Source organism: Pecten maximus, chromosome 9 (assembly GCF_902652985.1).
Source record: "Pecten maximus chromosome 9, xPecMax1.1, whole genome shotgun sequence".
Taxonomy (NCBI): Eukaryota; Metazoa; Mollusca; class Bivalvia; order Pectinida; family Pectinidae; genus Pecten; species Pecten maximus.
In genome coordinates this window covers 27,765,094-27,791,507 of record NC_047023.1, presented here as the reverse complement: position 1 = coordinate 27,791,507, position 26,414 = coordinate 27,765,094, and the positions used below count along the sequence as shown (strand labels likewise).

Genomic DNA, 26,414 nt, shown 5'->3' with positions numbered 1-26,414 from the left:
GTATAGACAGGTGACATATCAACCTACCTGGTAATCAGTGGTCAGTATAGACAGGTGACATTTAAACCTACCTGGTAATCAGTGGTCAGTATAGACAGGTGACATTTAAACCTACCTGATGATCAGTGGTCAGTATAGACAGGTGACATTATATGAACTTACCTGGTGAACCAGTGATGCTAACTGCATGCCACGACCCACAGGTAACAAACTGTACTGAATGACTCCTGGAGTTCACACAATGCGGCTCCCAAACACGTTGACCGGATGCTTCCTCTGGACAAATAGTGTGACTGTTCTTACCCCACATATACAGACGGCCATTTTCTATGAAAAAAAAAGAAGTATTAAAAAAAACAAACATTAAAGTTTTTTTTTCCCCTGTCTTTCATGAATATTTTCAGACTTTTAAAGAGATCCGAGACCTTCTAGGCAAGGTTTTATAATAATGTCTCCCAATAGGTCATTTGAATCTTCCACATTTTTAGCAGTTGACATGTGTTAGAAATGTCACAAACTCATGGCACATCTGGTATTTTCTGTAAAACAAATAGTTTTTCCTTACTATATATCTCCTTCTGGGAAGTCATCATTATTATTTAGCATTTTTACAGTATAATGGTGGCTAGTTAAAGGTTGAACAGATATACAGTGATATAAAATGGGATTAGTCATTTGAAGCTTCGACAAGAATTCCATTGTAGTGCGATCTGGGTCAGATTATGTGGAATGATTGCTGATTATAATTCAATGGCAAGTTTCGTTTTGAAACAATGAACTTTATTTCCAGAATATGACCTTCATAATTGGACTTAACTCTCAAACTGTGTGTAAGGTTCAATTGTTTGATGTTTTATTGAAATCAGTCAGGAAATTTACTCAGAATGCTGCAGAAAAGATGGTCCTTGGAAAATTTCTAAATATAGTAGCATTGATCTAAAATCTGCTTTGAGTGAATGCATAACCTTGAAATTCATATCAGCTGAAGAATTTGATGCATAATGGAGAAAAGTATGAAGTTTCATCAAACTCATGATGACAATGGCACATAAAATATATGGATCAGAAAAGGTATTATACTCCTATCTGAATCATAAATAAATTGGTAAGATAAAACTCCTTAGTGTTGTGATCAAGACATTACTGTTTACAAATCAAAAATCAGCAGAGAAGGGCCACATATTTCCTATTCAGATATTCAATGGCAATTAAGTGAAAATATTGGAAAAGTCGGAAAAGCAGGAGTACCTTGGACAATATCAATAAACGGGACAAAATCTATATAAATGGGACAAAATCTATAAACGGGACAAAATCTATAAACGGGACAAAATCTATAAACAGGACGAAATCTATAAACAGGGCAAAATCTATAAACGGGACAAAATCTATAAATGAGACAAAATCTATAAACAATGTCAATAAAGGTACAATATAACTCCCTGAAGAATCATTAAAAAAAAAACCCAAAAAACCAAGTCACCAGTATTCAACAACTACCTAAGGTAATATGATCTTGTGTATAAAATTTCTTGAATATTGGCTGAGAAGGTATCAATATTTTGGATAAACTTCACAAACAGACAGCAAGGCAGCCAGATTGCATTTATCCCCCTCACTTCATTATAGGGGGTAATGAATTAACTATCGAGGAAAATATAAAATGTTAAAAAGCATAATGTGCACTTTTAAAAAATTATCAAAATGTGTCTAAATAACGGGAAATATCCAATCTAACATTTCTATAAGGAGCTGTCAAATTATTGAAATGATTTATTAGGTCATAATATTAGTAGAATACATCCCGATGCTATCACCTGTGGTCCTAATCAATGACATCACAATCGTAGCGTATGTAAGTGAATGTAAACCACGGCCGACTTCCCCCATCGACACTATAGGTGTTACGGACAAGGGCCATACCACCCTGTCTACTATCACAAAGCAGACAGTCACAAAAAGCAAACATTGAAAACCCTCACAATAAAAGTGCATAATAACTTCATTAATTAACTTGCTCATCTTTCATTTGAATGATCAACACATCAACAACACAAAGAGTTCCTTTCAATTTTGAGAGCGCTTGACTGGTCTATATCGGAGATATGGTATTGACTAGGTAACCTTGCCCTACCGGAAACAGTTTTGGTTTCATTCTATAATGGCCCTCCCTTTGTCACAAACCAAAGCAAAATCTCATCGATGAGTACAAAGAGGATTTCAATGCACTTTTCCAAAGATAACTTCTTTTCAGGTCAAGCTCTATAACATGGAAAGGACCCAAGGCCATGACAGCCTATCAAGTCCCATGGATTGGACATGCCTCGCTGAAATGCTTTCACCACTGAGAACGGTAATGTCTGATTACAAGAGCATATCATGAGCAGTAAAATCCATAAATTTGTGAAATTTTATCCAGTTATTAAAACCATTTGTTCTTGCCTAAGTAGCGAGTAATATTTCAGCCATCTATCACAGTGGGTTTGACATGCAGAGAAGATAGGGCGGGGAGGTGTGTTGTTCTTCACTGTCACACTGGAACCATTTAGGACCGAACAATGGCACCGATCCTTATCTTCAGCCATCCCTTCACAAATTGACTGTACGTAAAAATGGCAAAACATAATCATCTCTGCTGAAAAATTAACTCAGTGCTTTCTGTTGAGTGATACAACCAAATGGATAATTAATGACGAACAAAATGTCTCCTATTAGTCCTAAAACACAAATTGATTTTTCATCTTATCCTATTGTAGACAAGCTAAAAATGGTTATGGTACGAAGATGAAAAGGTTTTCCATGAAGGCCTATGAAAGGGAATTTATGGCCTTTTGGAAAAATGGAACAGTGATGTTAAAATGAGTGCAAATATTGCGAGATATAATAACTTGATAAGGAGGAATGTAACAAATATCCATAAATTTGTTATCATAACATGTTTGCAGACTTGTTAGTAACTATTTGCTTATCTGAATACAGAATTGATGAGGTACACAGCATTTCAATTAGCCAAATCTATACTGCTCCTTTTAGCTTTGAAGATGAAATACATATAACGTCTGTGTGATTTTTTAGTGATGATAATTCCGCAGCATGACCTCGAGACAGTGCATTTCCTAGTGATTGTCTCGCAGCCCCGGCAGTTTACTGCTGCAGGGTCTATATAAAGCATGGTATTAATGGCGTACAACTTTCAACATTCAGATGTTGCTGAAAACCTTTCAAAGCACCGGGGTTTGAGGGGCTTTTCAAAATCTCATGAAACAGATAACCATTGCTGGTGTGATTGTTGGCCGCCACATCAGGAGTAGATAAGTTGGCCGTCACATTCACATTAGATAAACCATGGAAAAATTACCTCAGCACCCCAACTCTCATATCTGATGGCAGCGCACTGTACTTGTGACATTGGACAAAGCCATTCTGACAGAGAACTTTCCCACAAAATCTGACTCTGCTGTAAGGACAGTTTGGTGACAAAATATTCTGTTGTTAGGGGAAACGCTAATCAATATATTTACACAGGAAATGTTTTAGAAATTAACATTGTCCATCTGGTACCAATATTCTTCTTCCCTTTGAAATAAAATACTAATCTGAAAGGGTTCAATTTTTTTTCTCTATTTTTTCTTTGACTGTACAGAATTCTTTCTATAAAACTAATACGTAACTGAGAAAATTATTTTAATACCATACCATAAATGAAATAAACTGAATTCTTTTTCTCCTGTCATGTATTTTTGTTTGTTTATTTATATAATTATTTATGTTTTTTCAATATTACAAACTTTGTAAAATTCAATTTCCTATTTGTCCTATGTAATTAGGTGACTAATTATCATTTCATACATTCATTGTAGAACATTTCATTCAAAAAAATTATTATAATTCCTAATATGTTTTCTATCCCTTAAAATCCATGTTATAAAATATGAATATATTACTCAACCATCAGTTTTTATAATTTGTATTTGTATCATACATTGTAATTAAAACATATTTTTTTGTTTCAAATTGTTTTGTTATTATATATTGTTTTGTTATTATATATTGTTTTGTAAAACAAGTTGGTTGAGGAGGATCAATTTCAGAATCATTTCAGTGAATCTGATATTCCATGTATATTACTGTCAATCCATAATCTAATATATGCATCAATTATTATAGAATTGATATTTTACAAGAGAAAATATTTCAAGCCAATCTATATTTCATGTTAGAATTAATATGTATTTTCAGGGTGAAAAAAATATCTAAAAATGACAAATTCTTGAAAATTGAACCACTAAACAATTTATGAATATTGGACATTGTGTTTAGTCCAATTTACAATATAACCTGATTTGCAAAAAAATTCCAAATTTCTTTTAAATTTAAGAAAACATATTTGAGAGAAATAATCCAAAGTAAACAATTACTCAAATTGATTATCTAAATAGACATTAAAAATAAAAAGGAAATGTTTTACACATTTAGGTTAAGTTTGATCTGGCTCAAATATGAAAGCCTATAATTTTCAAAAAATCTACACAGAATATCTGACAATTTTTATTCTCGGAGCGAACTAACTGTAAGGTTTCTAGGAACATTTTAAAATTAACAAACTGACATTAAATAGCATTAATACAATTTTATTGACAATCTCTAGAATAATTTTTCCTGGTGAATTTGATAGGTATATTAATATGTGTGCCTGATATTAAAAGGGAAGCTGTATAAGTAATATAGTAACACTCTGGGAGAGGTTTCTCTGTCACTTCAGAGCACCAACAAACAATGACAAAGTAGAAGTCAGCATCAGTAACATCAACTTTCCTCTCATTAGAAAAAATGTTCTTCAGAACCATTAAGAGCAGTTTTTATTAATTTTGCTGGAGAAAATTCTAACACAAAGAGCAGTACTTGTTGTAAATGTTTAATTATAAAAACATTTTACCAAATGGAAGTCTATTTTCTAGTTTCCACAATGTTCTGTTCAAATTTCTCAAACCATAAAATGAAAGTAATGAGGACTTTGTCGTGTGCATTATGTAAGATTAGATTGTCTGTAATTTCATTTGCTTGGTGGTGAAGCCAAAGGAAACTTTACGATTCCTGTCCTGCCTGCGTTTCATTTTCGAGCCTGTTATTACTGCGGTCTGTACCGTCCCCGCAGAACCTCGCCCAGTCGGTGATATGGGCTTGGCAACAATGTCAATGGACAACACCAACTAATTGTCCTCTATTCTTGCTGAATAAACCTTCGATGATGGAAAACCACATGACCACAAATTGTAGAGAAGACATTCGGTAAAGTCTCATTAAGTTAATTGAATAAGCCATGATAATTAGGGCAAAGCCAGCCTCACAGGGCTGATCTAAAACATACAGACCTTACAGCTCTGTCACTGTAATTAGAAATTTCACCCAAGTTTGAGGTGTGTTTTGGTAACCACACTTGCCAGGTTGACAGAAATGGTCGCTATGTCGACCGAGCGGTCCACCGCTACATTTTTATTCGCACAAATGTGAAAAAATTCCCCTCATCCCCATAATGTTGATTTTATACTAATTTTCTGCTTCACCCCTAATCGATTTTGAATCTCATAAAAATTGCATAACTACATGTTCCCTGAATGACTCCTGTTACCCTGTGAGTGTCTTGGTCGTTCTACTGCGCGGCACTTCGTGTTCCGAGTTCTTGATCCTCTTACCGAGAAGCAATTTAAGAAGGTGTAGATTTCCACTAATATGGTTCCCAGGTCGGTCATGTACTGTAGGGTTTAATAGACTGTGTATATGGTAATAAATGTGTAATAATGATGTAATAAATAACAGTTCCCGTGTTAGTCCTGGCCTGGCCTAGCGGTAATGTCTACAGGAGTGCATTCACAAGCTGTCCCTATACCACACTCATTCAAAATACATCTAGTGTAAAAATTCATTTAAATTAAAAGTCAATTTGGTGCTATTCATCCTGACAGTATTTATTTTCAGTTTATTTTTCTTGTATGAATAATGCATTCTGATAGTGATTAGTTTTCAACTTGTCATAGGTCCCTGAACACACATAATCACTTTGCACTATTTTGCATGGATCAAATTTATTCGTTTTAGAAATATAGTTCACGTAACATTTTACAAGTCACCTGGCTGTCCTTTTACAATCTCTGTCCAAGTTTTGAGACATCAAAAAAAAAGGGGGGAAAAAACTTCATGTTAATCTTGTGAAATTAAATTAGCATCAGTTTAAATATAATTTGAATAAATAAAATCATCCCAGATTTACCCTGTAAATAACTTAGGTGACTCACTATCAAATTAACTTATTAAAAATAAACTTTTTTATCATAAATGGCCGAGTGAATAAAATCAAAACTTCACAGTAATCATTTTGTCTTTTTGATATCTAATATATGCCAGCTGTGTAAGTTATTGGAGGTTCATACCCTTATGATTACGTGAGCATGCACATTACATGTGTGAAATGGGCACCATGATGTTCACTTTAGCAAGCAGTCTAATATGCTAATCAATCGCCCAATGCATATCTACAATGACACAAACACTTAAATTTACATATAGAAAGCATAACATACTACCATAGTTAATGTTGTGTGTCGACTACCTTCTGATTAGTGAGTTTACCTGGGGTGGGCCTGATTATACGTGGTGTACTGGACAATTTTCTGAAGCGGTACCGGGTATATAGGGATGCACATCATTGGCTGAAGTCACATAACACGGTAATGGACATTGCGACCTACAACATTCTGTAGATAATTCTACCCACACACCAACCCTTATAAACCTCTAGTTCAATCATCAAAGTAACATTTCATAAGAAACATTATTTTTGTAATTGCTTTAAAAAAATTGCATGTGTCTCCTCAATGAAATCTCCAGTTCTCATTGTATATTGTGGAATTATGTGGAATTATTTTATAAATGCTTTAAATATGTTTTATAAGTGCTTTATTTGACCTTTCACCTTGAACTGAAGGTCATGGTGATGTAATTACAATTTAATGCATAGAAGTGTACGGAACAACTTCTGTAGGTAATGTAAATATATTTTCAATGTTTCATCAAGATATATTTAATGGTTTAAATTTCACTAGATCTGGCAAGATTTCATTGAAATTTAAAACTTATGTATTTGACCTTTGACCTTGAAATTATTGTGACCACACTATACTGTAGTCCATATATTCGGTGGATGATGGTGCTGTAGGCCTGCTTCAAATATCATCAAGATACCTTTTACAGTTTAAAAAGTTACAGCATTGACAAGAGGCTATAAAAGGGAACCAGAAAAAACTAGTTGAGTGATAATACATTTTGACAGCCTTTCATACGACAGGAAGACATATTCATGTGCATGCAGTTGTAACAGTTTTCTGCACCAAGAAAATCACATTATATCTTTGATATCTTTGAGGTTGTCTTTGATCTTGATGCAGTTATATCGCATGAAATAGCAGGTATTCCATAATTTATCTTAAAAGCAGCTTATAATATTATAAATATGAGATAAATAATAAAAACTTAAATAAATCAAAATCTTGCTATTCCAAGCATGAAATAGATTTATGTACCAATAAATCGTCACCATAAACAGAAAGCTATCGATTATGAATGGCTTCAAGACAAAAGTACACCAAACCAATTTAATTTTTATCTGTGCATGCAGGACCAACGAAATGATATTAAAGTACAACTACCCATATAAGGTTCTGTCTGAAGAATGAACACATCTATTATAAAGTACATCAACTGCAAATAAGTCTCTTACTTTCATTGAACTTTATCACACAAACTCATTTTTTAGGCTATAAACAAACTAAAAAACTGTATTTTTTGTTGCCTTCTTTTCAAATTTTATGTTTTCCGGGTTCGTTATCTTTATTAATTTTTCTTCTTCAAATTCATACAATAAGGTTCTGGTCTTTCATTATAAATTTATTTGATATCTTAATTCTTTAACAAGAGATCCCAGAGGGATCATGGCAGATTGGTTTGGTTTGGTTTATTTTGTTTAATGTCCTATTAACAGCTAAGGTCATTTAAGGACGGCCTCCCGTGCGTGCGACATGCATGCGTGTGGTAAGTGCATATGTGTGTTTTTGGAAGCTGCCGTATGTTCGTGTTAAGTCTCCTTGTGATAGGCCGGAACTTTTGCCAATTTATAGTGCTACCTCACTGAAACATACTGCCGAAGACACCAAGCAGGACACCCCACCCGGTCACATTATACTGACAACGGGCGAAGCAGTCGTCCCAATCCTAATATGCTGATCAGATTGATCTCCTCTCTATTTTTCCCTTCCTCTTACTAATCTGTGTATAGTATATGAAATCTGAAATTTAGCGATAGTGGCTGTCTGTTGGCCATGTTGTTTTCAGATTGGTCCCAAAATGCAATGCAAGGAACCAAGGGGAACCTACATATGAATTTTTTAGAAAGATCCTTTCAGTACCTTGTGAAAAATAGCGATAACAAACTTTAATTGTCAAAATCCAAGATGGCTGCCTGTCGGCCATGTTATTTTCCGATTGGTCTCAAAATGAAATATGCATAAATAGGCACCAAGGAGAACCTACATATGAAATTTGAGAACAATCCCTTAAGTACTTTCTGAGAAACAGCGATAACAATTGGTTATGGACGGAGGGACGGACCACGGACACAGGGCGATTTGAATCAGATGGTGGGCTAAAAATAGTTTAAGCTAGCTCCAACTCTTTAAACTTTGAATCCCAAACTTCACCAGACTTACAATAATTGACCAATTGTTGTCCAATAAGCACCCTCTACCTCAATTTGATCATTGAAATGTTGTATTCCCAAGCATTCAATACATTGCCTAAATGAGAGGTTAGTATTGCATCCACACGAGATTTGACTGAATACCTGTGAGCTGAGAAGGACTCTCCACACGAGATTTGACTAAACACCTGTGAGCTGAGAAGGACTCTCCACACGTGATTTGACTGAATACCTGTGAGCTGAGAAGGGCTCTCCACACGAGATTTGACTGAATACCTGTGAGCTGAGAAGGACTCTCCACACGAGATTTGACGGAATACCTGTGAGCTGAGAAGGACTAGATCCACAGGAGATTTGACGGAATACCTGTGAGCTGAGAAGGACTCTCCACACGAGATTTAACTGAATACCTGTGACAGCAGCTGAGAAGGACTCTCCACACGAGATTTGACTGATTTTCCCTCTAAGTTGGCTATGTTTTAGTCGCTGTGGTTCCGACAGAAACAAAACTTCATCACCTTGTCCTAGCTGTCCGTCCACTCCAGATCCCCAGGTGTAGATGTTTCCCGAGGCTGGAAAGTAGAACAAAGTTGTCAGGCATGATATAATATAAAAGATTAAAATTGCATGTATTGACTTAAAACAAGAGATTCCAGATGGATCTTAGTGTCCACCATTGAATAAACTTGAATGAAGGATCTCAGTCTTCGTAAGACTGATATTTCTCCCACTTTTCTCTTCTTCCTCTTCATCTTTTGAATCAAGAGGAACCTATACATATCAAATCTGAGAAAGATACATCACAATCTCTCTGAGAAAAAGGATTAACAAACTCCAACCAATACAAGAGGAATTTTTAATAATTTAATTTCATTTAAAAATGAAATTCAAGAAATATCCTTTTTCTGAGAAATAATGATTACAAACTTTAAATGTCAAAATTCAAAATCGTCACCTATCGACCATTGTTGTCAAATAAGTTACAAAATGGAACATGCACAGCTAGGGTCAAATGGGAATCTACTGGTTAAATTTGATAAAGATCCATGAAGAACTTTCTGAGAAATAACAAACTTCAACTGACAAAATTCAAAATAGCTGCAGCCTGTCGGCCATCTTGTTTTCCAATCATGTACATTGTACAACTAAGGACCAAGGAGAAAATACATTTGAAATATGCGATGACTGTTCCAGTGCTTCTTAAGAAATCGCGAAAACCAGAATTGCTAAAGGATTGACCGATGTTGAACAAGTGTGATTTGAATACTCCACGATCTGATGATGGTGGGTTAATAAAACATCAAAACACCACCTTACAAATTATGTTCTGAAAAAAATAATAACAATCCTACATGATTGTTTTATCTGGTTAAGAGTTTGAATATGATCAATAATACTTAAATCACAACCAAAAAAATTAAATCTAAGACTACAATTGCAATTTAAAGCAAGAAAAAACAATTATACTGTGCATGCAGTCATATTTCTTCAAAAACAATATTTTTTAATGCAGCTAATTAATAACCCAAATCACCCCTAAAGATGAGTTTTACTTAAATTTGTTTTCCCTGTAAAGATATCTTTTGAGGAGGATTTATATGTCATAACATTGTTCCTACAGTGTGGTTATGTCCTAGATTTTCATGGCTGTCTTCATCAGAATTTGGTTACGGAGGCTCATAGATAGAGAAAAACCTAAAACATGCATCACTTACTCGACTGCAGTAAATAGATAAATGAGTAATTTGTGTGCATGTTCGAAGCTGTACCACAGATGTGAAGGTCAAACAAAGGTCTTGCCACATTACCATACTCTACCAAATGAGGTGTTACTGTCAAATTTAATATTTCCGCATGGGATTGGCTATTTTTTGTAATTTCAGTTTCCATTTTTTTCCCCATTTTTAACCTGAGAATAGCATTTTCATTTAAGGTGCATACTAGTTTAACACAGCCTGCCAAGAGCGAGAGCACAGTTCAACTGTCCTGTAGATTCAATATTGGCTTTTTATAATTGATGTGCTATATATCATCTAAATGTTAACATATGACTGGTAATATTCAAGAGGATCTTAATTTTACTAATTTGTGAATACATTAGCTTTTTTGTTTCATACTGTACCTTGCACTTTATGATATATGCAGATAAATGTTAAATGAACAAAAAGAAACTTTGGTATAAATGTTGCATTAATCTGAATAAAATTTTGGTATTGGAAAACTCCTTCCACCAATTCAGAAAAGATTATGGACCAAATGGGAAAGACTCACTGGAAATATTCAATTACAAAAAAAACCCACCAAAAACTGATGATATAAATTTAGAACAAACAATCCGACCTGGTTTTTGTTTTGTCTATTTATGTTTTGTTTGGCTGTTAATTGTTAACATTTATTATCTAGGTATTAATTTTATTCGTATTAGATATAATATGATAATGGATGAGTGTGTTGTAAGCATGTCTAAAGTGTCTTATGTCATGTTTAATGTATAAATATATTAAAAATTTTGAAAATTTTTTTTTTTATAAATTAGGTATTGTATTCCAGACATGTATATATGAAGTTCTAATGTTCCCAACAAAGGTTACATATTTATGGTTTTACATCCTAGATGATGATATGGGGCCACTGACTGGTTTTACATCCTAGATGATGATATGGGGGCCACTGACTGGTTTTACATCCTAGAAGATGATATGTGGCCACTGACTGGTTTTACATCCTAGATGATGATATGGGGGCCACTGACTGGTTTTACATCCTAGATGATGATATGGGGCCACTGACTGGTTTTACATCCTAGAAGATGATATGGGGCCACTGACAGACATATTTGTAGTGCTGTCACACTGTAACATCATTTTTTAAAGTCTAAACTAGAGATTGTTTTGTGAACATGGATTATTTTGTACTACAATGAAAAGTAACACTGCACTTTGTCATAAGATGATAAAGACATACAGCAACTGTCATTAGAATATCTTTGATTATTTAAATTATTCAGTTATTGCAGCACAAGAAATTCACTTGAAGGGGAGACATAATCAAGCTACTTAGCACCAGTCTACAATTCTAAATTATATCACATAGCACCAATTCATAAGTCAAAATTAGGGCACTCTGTAACAGATTTATAGTCTAAACTAGATCATTTAGTACCAGTCTGGAGTTGGTAAGTATATGTTTCAGTCTAGTACAATCATAATCACTAAGTCAAGATTGGATATACATATTGTATACAATATATATATTGTTAGGGTCATTTTGCCCCAGTTCTGCAAAGGAACCAAAAACATATGATGTAAATGAGAGTCCACAGCAACTATCGGCCGTATAGTTGCTGTGGAGCTCTCATTTACATCATATGTTTGTATCAAATTTTGTCTGATTGGTGACAGCTGAATAATTCTGCAGTAGAAAATTACGCTTACTGCAAAATAGAGGGGACTTATAGCAGCTTAGTTTCTCCTCTGTCTAATAGATACAGTACAATTCACCTCTGTTTTAATCCTCCTCCTGCTCTAGTTAGTATACATCAGAGTAGACACATTTCTCCATACCCTACCTTGTTACCCTCAGCTACCGGTAATAAAAACAAAAACTTCATATAAAAAAGTGAGAGAAAGAAATGTAACTAACTAAAAATAGGAACAATGGTATATCATTATGATTACCAACATTTATGTTTTTAAATATTGGTACCATTCATTAAAGCTAACTAGTTTTTATTCTTTGTACAAGAAATATTTCCGGTTTTCCCATCATTTTAGTTTTCCTGATAACACTTGTGGCTTTATTTTCCGATCTTTGTATATTAGAATTCCCTAATTTCCACAATATTCAATTTGAGATAGTTTGCCCTTCATTCAAAATGAATGCCAAGTGAAGAACTATCTGATTTCAAAGTGTATGTTACAGGCAAGTAGGCACAAAGTCACCTTAATCCTGCAAGGCATGTGTGCAATTAAACTCCTATAAACCTGCAAGTCGTGTGTTTAGCAACACAAACAGAGTTACAAGCCAGATTAATTGAGCCTTGCTGTAAGACCATTATTTTACAGACTTGTATCTGGCAGGCATTGTAAACTGTAATTAGAACAAAACAAACCCAGATCTCTATAAAAGATACCAACACCTTTCCAGCTTATTACGCTCTGTGATCCGGCTTGTTATTCGGAAGAAACCCCCAGTTTGTCTGGCCTCGGGCCTTACACACTGGAGCAGGAAGCCTTTTAACACTGGTGACTTTTCCGTTCTCTTGTTGAACATCCAATAGCATCATTTTGCCCCAATACAAAACAATCTGCTTATCTTGACAGGTGTTAATTATATGCAGTCGGCTAATATTTCAAACCAATCCAATGTTAGCCTCAGGCTCACATCAATATTATGGTAGAAAAAAACAGTGCAGGGTGACTGCACTTGATCTAGAGATGGTCACAGGGAGAAAGTAAACACTCAAGGGCAACGATGACAACCTGGACAAAACTGGATCTTCTAAATGGACAAACACTTTGCAAAATATGGATCTTCTAAATGGTCGAACACTTTGCAAAATCTATGTAAAAGCACTTTCTGAAGTAAAAATTCTCAAGATTCCAAACTTTTTGGGACATATGAAGTTTAGTTTTTGGGAAAGTAAAATTCACTTCTAGAGGTAAAAAGATCAATTTTAGGGAATGTAAAATTCTCAAATTACAATTTCCGATGATGATCTATTTTAAGGAAAGATAACTCCATTTCTTTCAGGTTATATTTAAGACTTTTGCAGCCTACTGACGCTCACCTTAAAGTATAAATTATAGACAGCCAGTAGCAGCAGGTATGGGCAAAACCAGTCAACTTTTTTGACACCATTTGTTTCTTTACAAATGCAGTCAATGCAGCATTAGAGATAATCAGTATGCAGTGTTTAATGACAAAAAAACCTGTATTTAGTCTTGACACCTGTATGTTACATCAGTGGAGTGACCTTATAATCAAAATGTCTTATCAATTCCAATTAAAACTTTCAATTAGTTGTATTATAATAACAAGTGATATATACTGGCTAAACAAGAACAACATGTAAATAACAAAATAATGTAAACATGATACTGAATCAACATTTAAATGTATAACATGTAAGGGAGATAAATCAGTAACATCAGTTAAAAATAACAAGTGGCCCAGATGGCCTGTATCGCTCACCTGGTTTATTTGAGCAAACATCAAAATAATGTTTATGTTCCATTTGCTAATAACTTTATATGTGATGTATGAATATTATGTTAAGGGGATTTCAACTGCTTCAAAGATATGAACCAGAAACAAAGTCAAGATTCAACATGATTGTATTTAAAAACTAGAACTGTCGCCAGGATGGCTGACTAATACTCCCGCAATCTGCACGAGTCAATGGTGAATTGGAACTGTTAATTAGAGGCTAACTAAGATAACCCATGCATGCCGATATTTCTGAAATTCAGAATGTCTGAAATATGTGTTGTTCACAATAAAGAGAATTCAGTGACCAGTTGCCATAGCAACCATAATTTTGAGAAAAAGAAAGTGGCATGCACATCTACACATGGTCCTCTATATTTGTGTGAAGTTTCATTGAAATCAGCCCTTTGGCTTAGGTGTTGTCGTCGACCAGACAAACTTAAAGTTATGGTTCTTATCGGAAAACCTGTTTAAAGTGACCAGTTGCCATAACAACCATAATTTTGAGGAAAAGAAAGTGGCATGCACATCTACACATGGTCCTCTATATTTTTGTGAAGTTTCATTGAAATCGACCCTTCGGTTTAGGAGTTGTCCGGACAAACTTAAAGTTATGGTTCTTATGGGAAAACCTGTTTATAGTGACCAGTTGCCATAGCAACCATAATTTTGAGGAAAAGAAAGTGGCATGCACATCTACACATGGTCCTCTATATTTTTGTGAAGTTTCATTGAAATCGACCCTTCAGTTTAGGAGTTGTCCGGACAAACTTAAAGTTATGGTTCTTATGGGAAAACCTGTTTATAGTGACCAGTTGCCATAGCAACCATAATTTTGAGAAAAAGAAAGTGGCATGCATGCATATCTACACATGATCATCAATATTTGTGTGAAGTTTCATGGAATCAGCCCATCGGTTTAGGAGAAGTTGTCCGGACAAAATGTGTCTACAGACAGACGGACGGACGGACGGACAGACAACCTGATTCCAGTATACCCCCTAACTTCGTTGCGGGGTATAAAAACAAAGAAACTATAAGGCCCTTGGGGTGGGGAAAGACCCCTGGACCTATTTTTACATCAGGATTGTGTTCATATGATTATGGGATGGGGATTTAAATGGATTCAAAGATTAAACAAAAGAAACAAGGCATCGCAAACGATACAAATCCCCTCGCATGCTAACACATGAACTCTGACGCAAAATGGGGGGTGGGGTTATTGCAGGACATTGAAATAACATCAGTTGTCATTTGCACTGAACTGCAATAGACATGGATGGGCTTATTATCAGGCATGGGCTCATTGCCAGATAAATATGGTATATATTGTTATGCATTCAACAGTATCTGGTTACGCATCACACTAGCAACTTCATTTCCTGATAGTTATTATAATTATGGTCAGGATCCATTCAAAAATGAAGTCGCAACAACGCTGACAAAGGTTTTCTATAAATAGTAACGATGACCTTAACCTTGACCTTGGCACCCTGAAACACGAACTCGTTCGAGGTATTCCCTTGCTGGACCCATATATGAAGTTTGGTCAGGATCCGTTCAAAAATGAAGTCGCAAGAGCGCTGACAAAGATTTTCTATAAATAGTAACGCTGACCTTGACCTTGACCGTCGCACCCTGAAACACGAACTCGTTCAAGGTATTCCCATGCTGGACCCATATATGAAGTTTGGTCAGGATCCTTTCAGAAAAGAAGTTGCAAGAGTGCTGACAAAGATTTTCTATAAATAGTAACATTGACATTGACCTTGACCTTGGCACCCTGAAACACGAACTCGTTCGAGGTATTCCCATGCTTGACCCATATATGAAGTTTGGTCAGAATCCGTTCAAAAATGAAGTAGCAAGAGCGCTGACAAAAAGTGAACATACGTACGTACTTACGTACGAACGGAATGCTATATCCCCTCCCCGACTTTCGTCGCGAGGGGATAATAAAGTCTTCAAGGGTGGGGAAAGAACCCAGACCCTAGGGTTTGGGGTTGTTGTCAGCCCAATTATTTGTATAAATTTGAATCCCAGTCTCCTGAGGATGTTACCATTGAAATCATTCATGTCATACATTGTTTAGTTCCAGACAAAGAAGTCATTAATATCAATATTTTAATGGACCCCTTTTGACCCACCCCTTAGGCCCACAATGGCTCAGCCCCATCATTTGTACAATTTTTGAATCCCTACCCCATAACGATGCTACCAGAAAAATATGAGCGATATCCATTGCGTTATTCCTGAGAAGAAGTCGTTGATATCAATATTGCCAAATGGACCCCTCTTGGCCTTTGCCCCTAAGCCCCACCATTTGTACAATTTCTAATCCCCACCCCATAATGATGCTACCAGTCAAATTTTGTTCAATTCCAATCAGCAATTATGAAGAAGAAGCAAATTGTTGACAGGCGGACGCAGGGGTGTGGTATATAAGCTTACCTTGGTCCTTCAGACCAAGTGAGCTAAAAATAAACTGTATATATATAGTTTTTATGAAATATTTACACAAAAATATGTAGAGAAATGAAATCTATATTGAATCAATAAAAGTTATCTCCAAGTTCACTTAAAAGTACAAAGTTTCTATGAATGATACAGTATCATAAGTTTACCAAGATGATAGAAATCTGTCAACACTGCCTCATACATCAGTCAGTTAAGTGATAAGTCCTCCCATCCTGTCTCTGGCTGTCAGTCTGTCTGGTAGGCAGGTCCCACACCAGAAACATCAAATGTGACAGCTATTGATGTATTGATGTATCATATCATTACCCACACGTCTTATAATTATCATATAAGTCCTAAACAAGAGGCCCAGAGGGTCTGTATCACTCACCTGGATATTTCAATGATTATGGCAAAACACTCCTATTTAAGTAATGTTACAAATACTTTCCCAGTCTGGGATCTGCCACTTGTTACCATGCATTACGGTACAGTCATCACTTAATTTCCTTTAACTAACATTTATCTTTTTTGTTTCAAATAGTTGACACCTGGACTTCAAAAACAATAGCAAAGAAGCAAAATATATATGAATGTATTATACATGTAGTTCTTGTTTCCCTCTACCTCCATATTGCTGTGCTGATGGAAATAAAAATACCAGTATAATAATACCCATACTGTTAGCTTTGATTTTATTTATTTAAACCTTAATTACCTTCCCCACTAACAGATCATTGTCAGAGATCCCTGACCCACTGTTTATCCCTTAGGTCCGTGGGTCCAAGGAGTCCCAGACTCATTTATAAGAAATCATTTGACCTTAACCCAAGGATGGTTCACACCAAACTAGGACAGAATCCTGCAATTTAATTGAAAGAGAACAAGGATCTTATAGAATTTGCAATATCTCCCCTTAATTTTTCCTTTCCCACAGACCCCTTTGCGTTTCGTCTCACTTTTTATACAAAATGAGTTCCCCTTCACCAAAGCATGCTTCAGACAAAAATCTTTCATTCCTAGAAAGATTTTAAAGAAATTGCTTAACTTCCCCTATTGGGCCCCACTTCTCAGTTCCCTTGTGGGATGTCACCTCTTATACAATTTTGAATCCCCACCACCTATATGAATGATATCCATTTCATGGTTTTAGAGAAAAAGTAGTTAACAGCAATATAGGCAAATTACTCCCCTTTTGGCCCCTTCATCAGTACAGTTTTGAATCACCACCACCACGAGATGATTCCAGTCAAATACTAATGATATCCCCGTCCCTCATCCCACAATTTCATAAATTCAGATCCCCATATCCTACCGATGTTCCATGTCAAGTTTGGTCAAAATTAGCTTGGTAGTTTTTGAAGAAACGTAAAAAGTTGATGGATGGACACTTAGATATATATTGTGCCTTAGCTCCTGATCACTTGGCTCTTTGGTCATAATTTCTCAGGTAAGAGTCGGCAACTTGGAAACTTTACTGTCCAACAACCTCAAATCTGCTTAACCAGGAAAAGGTCACATGTGCACCATATTAAATACTAACCAGCATTTAAGCTACACATTTAGAATAAATGCTCTGCTATTAGATAAATGTATTACAGTCTATCTATTATAAAATCTACATACAAATTTTGTTTGTTGTGTAAAAAATCAATGTCACAAAATTCATCTGGAAGTCCTGAAGCGAGACAGCTGTAGCAACTTACTAAATATTACAAAGACTATTTGATAGCAGTACACTAATTGATGCATACAGGTTTATATAATTGTTTACCTAACTGTAGACAAACTAGGTATATAATTATTTAGACTGTATAGACACACTAGAGATGGAGGATTGTACACGAGTGCGGCCATAGTTAATTTGAATTTACCTAACGGTTGTACAAAAGACACTTCGGTGAATAACATCTTTAAATACGACTGTGATAATTGATACATTAATGGTGGAAAATAAAACTGTATCATAGAGCTGTTACATCTTTCTGGGACTCGTCACATGATATAAGGGGTCAAAGGTCAGAAAATCCAGAAAAGAGTTCATGGAAATCAAAACAGACCTAAACTGATGTAAAAATAATCTAAAGGATGTGAACCTCAGAATTAAATATATTCTAAAACATTTTCTATATAATAAACAAGCATGCTGGGTAATGCTAAGCAATACATATACCCAAGCGACCCCCAATAAAAATAGTAACAGTTACCTTGACCTTGACCTTAAAACCTTGAAACTTGGAAAGCTACTCATACTGAAGTTAAAACTAAAAACAGAAAACTGAGTTGACCGACAGACGGATGGGGAGGAAACCAATAGTCCCTCCAGCTTCACCAGTGGGGGACTCATAAGATAATGACACAAGTTTAAGATTCTATTTATCATATGACTTATATTTGTAAGCGAATAATTAGTGAAAACTTCAATATTGATTTCCCTATAAGACAGCTCAGCAAATTCTTTACTTGAATGTTATGTAATTGATCACCAATACCAGCATATGGCATTATTAATATGTGCCATCACAACAATGCTATTACACATGTGTCATATAATATTTATGACAAGGGCATGATACATAACTGAACAGGCCAACCATGCAATAAATAGTTCTTTTTACATACAGGTACAGAGATATCTACCTTTATTACACAGCATATTTAAATACTTGATGAATGGTAAGTGAAATTATCAACATGTTCTACCATATGATAAAATATAGTCAAACCTGTGAAGAAAGGTCATTCAAGCAAGGAGACCACAGTGGCCTTTATATGCAGGTGACATTTATATAAAGGTTAAAAACCATGATTATTGTTACATTTGGGCCGAAAGCATGTGGCCTGCATAGACAGGGTTTTTGTTATATATAGAGGCCTTTAAGTTTAGCATTGAAAGACATAAACCATTATCTATTTTTGTTTACTATATGTTTGCAACTCTAAAACAGATATTGTACAAAAGATAATTGTACATACATGTGATTTTTAAACATGAATTTAGCATATAGATAGTACAGTTACTGAATAATTCATCAAACTGCATAATACAGCTGCTTCATCCCTCCAGGTCTTAAGTGGTGACAGGAACCAAACAGGAGGCTACCTGGATAAACCTTCAATTCTAAAATATAGATATGGGTGCTCTCATAACTTAATCAATTTGGAATACAAGATATATCCTGGAAATGTGACGCATTAACTGACTAAATGCAAAATCTTAAGTTCTCCTAGAAAGAAATGAGAAAGTTCATTCACAATAAACAAAGGGCCATTACTTTAAATACTGGGGTATGGGACCAATATGTAGATTTCATTCCTGCATGTACTAATATTGTATCTCAAGATGCCAAACAAAATCATCCACATTGAAAAAAAGGCAGTGACTCTGTAAATTGGGATATTTCAGCAGCAATTTAATAAATGAACCTTTTCATAATGTAACGTCAGAATACAGATACATGTATAACACTATTTACCTGTATGTGCTCAGGTAAACATTTAAATGTAAAAATACAGTTACATGCTTCTAAGGTCACCTCAATATAGCATAAACCTGTATATAAAGGCCACCCGTTAGTCCCCAATGCAAAACAAACTGTATGAGAACCTCTTAATAAAGGCCACCTGCCTATACTGGCTCTCTTCTGAGACTGCTCTATTGTCAGTGACAAAAAGACAGGTGCTTGTATGGCTATTAGAACAAAAATATGTATCTCTACAAAACAGGTTTTATACCACTCAGGTACAGAAACGGAAGTAGAAATTTAATGTCTACATTTCTGCTAATAACAATGAAATTAATTATGCAGTGGCATTAATTGGTGTTATAGCGCTAATCAATGGTGAGATCACCGATGAGGTATTATATGATGCACCACAGCTTGGTCCACCATGAATATCATGCACTAGATTGTAATGCAAGATACTCATAATGTGAGAGGAAATAGGCCCACAATGGTATCCATTATCTTACATTTATGGAATTTAAATCAAATCATATTCACCAACTGTTGCATTGTATTCAGTGTGGGGGATGAAGGGAGGGGGATTAATTTGGACAGGAAGACATTGCATGGCTCTCTACTATACACCATGTGATATACCACTATGAGATCTCTACTATACACCATGTGATATACCACTATGAGATCTCTACTATACACCATGTGATATACCACCATGATATCTCTACTATACACCATGTGATATACCACCATGAGATCTCTACTATATACCATGTGATATACCACTATGATATCTCTACTGTACACCATGTGATATACCACTATGATATCTCTACTATACACCATGTGATATACCACTATGAGATCTCTACTATACACCATGTGATATACCACTATGATATCTCTACTGTACACCATGTGATATACCACTATGATATCTCTACTATACACCATGTGATATACCACTATGAGATCTCTACTATACACCATGTGATATACCACTATGAGATCTCTACTGTACACCATGTGATATACCACTATGATATCTTTACTGTACACCATGTGATATACCACTATGATATCTCTACTGTACACCATGTGATATACCACTATGATATCTCTACTATACACCAGGTGATATACCACTATGATATCTCTACTGTACACCATGTGATATACCACTATGATATCTCTACTATACACCATGTGATATACCACTATGAGATCTCTACTATACACCATGTGATATACCACTATGAGATCTCTACTATACACCATGTGATATACCACTATGAGATCTCTACTATACACCATGTGATATACCACTATGAGATCTCTACTATATACCATGTGATATACCACTATGATATCTCTATTATACACCATGTGATATACCACTATGATATCTCTATTATACACCACCATGTGATATACCACTATGAGATCTCTACTATACACCATGTGATATACCACTATGAGATCTCTACTATACACCATGTGATATACCACTATGAGATCTCTACTATACACCATGTGATATACCACTATGAGATCTCTACTATACACCATGTGATATACCACTATGAGATCTCTACTATACACCATGTGATATACCACTATGAGATCTCTACTATACACCATGTGATATACCACTATGAGATCTCTACTATACACCATGTGATATACCACTATGCGATCTCTACTATACACCATGTGATATACCACTACGAGATCTCTACTATACACCAGGTGATATACCACTATGATATCTCTACTGTACACCATGTGATATACCACTATGAGATCTCTACTATACACCATGTGATATACCACTATGAGATCTCTACTATACACCATGTGATATACCACTATGATATCTCTACTGTACACCATGTGATATACCACTATGATATCTCTACTGTACACCATGTGATATACCACTATGCGATCTCTACTATACACCATGTGATATACCACTATGATATCTCTATTATACACCATGTGATATACCACTATGAGTTCTCTATTATACACCATGTGATATACCACTATGATATCTCTATTATACACCATGTGATATACCACTATGATATCTCTACTATGCACCATGTAATATACCACTATGATATCTCTATTATACACCATGTGATATACCACTATGAGATCTCTGCTATACACCATGTAATATACCACTATGATATCTCTATTATACACCATGTGATATACCACTATGAGATCTCTACTATACACCATGTGATATACCACTATGAGATCTCTACTATACACCATGTGATATACCACTATGAGATCTCTACTATACACCATGTGATATACCACTATGAGATCTCTATTATACACCATGTGATATACCACTATGATATCTCTACTATACACCATGTGATATACCACTATGAGATCTCTACTATACACCATGTGATATACCACTATGCGATCTCTACTATACACCATGTGATATACCACTATGAGATCTCTACTGTACACCATGTGATATACCACTACGAGATCTCTACTATACACCATGTGATATACCACTATGAGATCTCTACTGTACACCATGTGATATACCACTACGAGATCTCTACTATACACCATGTGATATACCACTATGAGATCTCTACTGTACACCATGTGATATACCACTATGCGATCTCTACTATACACCATGTGATATACCACTATGAGATCTCTACTATACACCATGTGATATACCACTATGAGATCTCTACTGTACACCATGTGATATACCACTACGAGATCTCTACTATACACCATGTGATATACCACTATGAGATCTCTACTGTACACCATGTGATATACCACTATGCGATCTCTACTATACACCAGGTGATATACCACTATGCGATCTCTACTATACACCATGTGATATACCACTATGAGATCTCTACTGTACACCATGTGATATACCACTACGAGATCTCTACTATACACCATGTGATATACCACTATGAGATCTCTACTGTACACCATGTGATATACCACTATGCGATCTCTACTATACACCATGTGATATACCACTATGAGATCTCTACTGTACACCATGTGATATACCACTACGAGATCTCTACTATACACCATGTGATTTTGCACTTTAAGGTTTATAACTTGATCTCTACCTTAGTAGGGCTATGTAACACCTATTCACCTACCTGGTACAGGTCCTTAGTAGGGCTATGTCACACCTATTCACCTACCTGGTACAGGTCCTTAGTAGGGCTATGTAACACCTATCCACCTACCTGGTACAGGTCCTTAGTAGGGCTATGTAACACCTATTCACCTACCTGGTACAGGTCCTTAGTAGGGCTATGTCACACCTATTCACCTACCTGGTACAGGTCCTTAGTAGGGCTATGTAACACCTATTCACCTACCTGGTACAGGTCCTTAGTAGGGCTATGTAACACCTATTCACCTACCTGGTACAGGTGAGAGTGTTTTGACTCATTGCACATGTAATTACTTTTACCAACACATTTTATTTTTTCATTTTCTTGAAAGTAAAAATGTGAATTCCCTTTAATGGGTTCTTGACAACAGTTAAAGTCCGAGACAAATGTGTGAAAATCACATTGATAATTTATGTACTGTGTATTATAACTTGCATAAAATCTTGCAGTGTGATTTATTTCAATTTCTTGTTCAGTCTTTATATATAAATAACACGACAATAAAATATTCAAATACCAGACCAATATAATGTTTATGAAAATATGTTAACGGTCTGCTTTCAAACCAAATAAATTATATTTTTAATGAATACTGCGTCTTTTGCAGATGAAATGCCCCGAAGTTTATATGACTAGCCAAAAGTTCTTCTATTCAAATACCTATGCATCTTTCATCTTTTATGCATATGTGAAAATTTGAATTTAAAATACTAGTCAAATTTAACATTGTTGGACATTTATTTATTCATATATTTTAATTTGATGTAATAGAAAAAATACCCTACATTGAATAAGATATATATATATATGAATATGTCGTAATATTTTGTATAATAGGGGGCACCTGCTTGTATTATATTATAATCGCTCTTCCAGACCATTAGCCTTAATCAGGAGATAGTCTCTCTCTAAATGATATGCACATAAAATGAATATGTGGAAGGCAAAATATGGAATGACATTCAGTAGATTTAAACAATATATATATCTCTGGAGTTTGAAGATGAAATTGTAAAGCCAGACCATCCAAACTACAGAATACACACCAACAAACTCGGACCATCCAAACCACTATATACACACCAACAAACTCGGACCATTCAAACCACTAAATATACACACCAACAAACTCGGACCATTCAAACCACTAAATACACACCAACAAACTCGGACCATCCAAACCACTATATACACACCAACAAACTCGGACCATCCAAACCACTAAATACACACCAACAAACTCGGACCATCCAAACCACTATATACACACCAACAAACTCAGACCATCCAAACCACTATATACACACCAACAAACTCGGACCATCCAAACCACTAAATACACACCAACAAACTCGGACCATCCAAACCACTAAATACACACCAACAAACTCGGACCATCCAAACCACTAAATATACACACCAACAAACTCAGACCATCCAAAACCACTTATACTTTACACAACAACAATCGGACCTCAAATCACTAAATACACACCAACAAAACTCGGACCATACCCAAACCACTAAAATATTAAACACCAACAAAACCTCAGACCATCCAAAACCCACTATATACAACACCACAAAACTCAGACATCCAAAACCACTAAAGATTACCACACCAACAAACTCAGGACATCAAACCACTATATACAACCAACAAACTCAGGCCCATCCCAACCCATATATACACACCAATAAACTCGGACCATCAAACCAGTATATACACCACCAACAAACGCGGACCATCCAAACCACATCTACAAACCAAACAAACTCGGACCCATCCAAACCATAATACACACTAACAAACTCGGACCATGCCAAAACCAGTATATCACCCCAAAAACTCGAACATCCAAACCACTACTAATACACCACCAACAAACTCAGACCATCCAAACCACTATATACACACCAACAAACTCGGACCATCCAAACCACTAAATATACACACCAACAAACTCAGACCATACAAACCACTATATACACACCAACAAACTCGGACCATCCAAACCACTATATACACACCAACAAACTCAGACCATCCAAACTACTATATACACACCAACAAACTTGAACCATCCAAACCACTGAATACACACCAACAAACTCAGACCATCCAAACCACTATATACACACCAACAAACTCAGACCATCCAAACCACTATATACACACCAACAAACTCAGACCATCCAAACCACTAAATACACACCAACAAACTCAGACCATCCAAACCACTAAATACACACCAACACCTATTTATATAACACAGGGAGGGTGTATACCTGTCTATATAACACAGGTAGGTTATATACCTATTTATATAACACAGGTAGGGTATATACCTGTCTATATAACACAGGTAGGGTATATACCTGTCTATATAACGAGGGTAGGGTGTATACCTGTCTATATAACACAGGTAGGGTGTATACCTATCTATATAACACAGGTAGGGTGTATACCTGTCTATATAACACAGGTAGGTTATATACCTGTCTATATAACACAGGTAGGGTGTAAACCTGTCTATATAACACAGGTAGGGTGTAAACCTATCTATATAACACAGGTAGGTTGTATACCTGTCTGTATAACACAGGTAGGGTGTATACCTGTCTATATAACACAGGTAGGTTATATACCTGTCTATATAACACAGGTAGGGTGTATACCTGTCTATATAACACAGGTAGGGTGTATACCTGTATATATAACACAGGTAGGATGTATACCTGTCTATAGGATACAGGTAGGGTGTATACCTGTCTATATAATACAGGTAGGGTGTATACCTATCTATATAACACAGGTAGGTGTATACCTGTCTATATAACACAGGTAGGTTATATACCTGTCTATATAACACAGGTAGGGTGTAAACCTGTCTATATAACACAGGTAGGGTGTAAACCTATCTATATAACACAGGTAGGTTGTATACCTGTCTATATAACACAGGTAGGGTGTATACCTGTCTATATAACAAAGGTAGGGTGTATACCTGTCTATATAACACAGGTAGGGTGTATACCTGTCTATATAACACAGGTAGGGTGTATACCTGTCTATATAACACAGGTAGGGTGTATACCTGTCTATATAACACAGGTAGGGTGTATACCTGTCTATATAACACAGTTAGGGTGTATACCTGTCTATATGACACAGGTAGGATGTATACCTGTCTATAGGATACAGGTAGGGTGTATACCTGTCTATATAACACAGGTAGGGTATATACCTGTCTATATAACACAGGTAGGGTGTATACCTGTCTATATATCACAGGTACAGTGTATACCTATCTATAGGATACAAAT

The 26,414-nt window shown here is 35.6% G+C and overlaps 1 protein-coding gene across 5 annotated transcripts in view; it reads right to left on the bottom strand.

Annotated features, from left to right (window-relative positions):
• Positions 1–26,414, bottom strand: part of LOC117334342 — a 137,704-nt gene that overhangs the window by 17,682 nt on the left and 93,608 nt on the right. For all 5 annotated transcript variants that reach the window (XM_033893898.1, XM_033893899.1, XM_033893897.1 and 2 more), the window contains 2 exons: positions 9,160–9,321; positions 163–327 (listed from right to left, as the gene is read on the bottom strand). In XM_033893898.1, the coding sequence (XP_033749789.1) occupies positions 163–327; positions 9,160–9,321 (327 nt within the window). The remainder of the gene's footprint in view (positions 1–162; positions 328–9,159; positions 9,322–26,414) is intronic.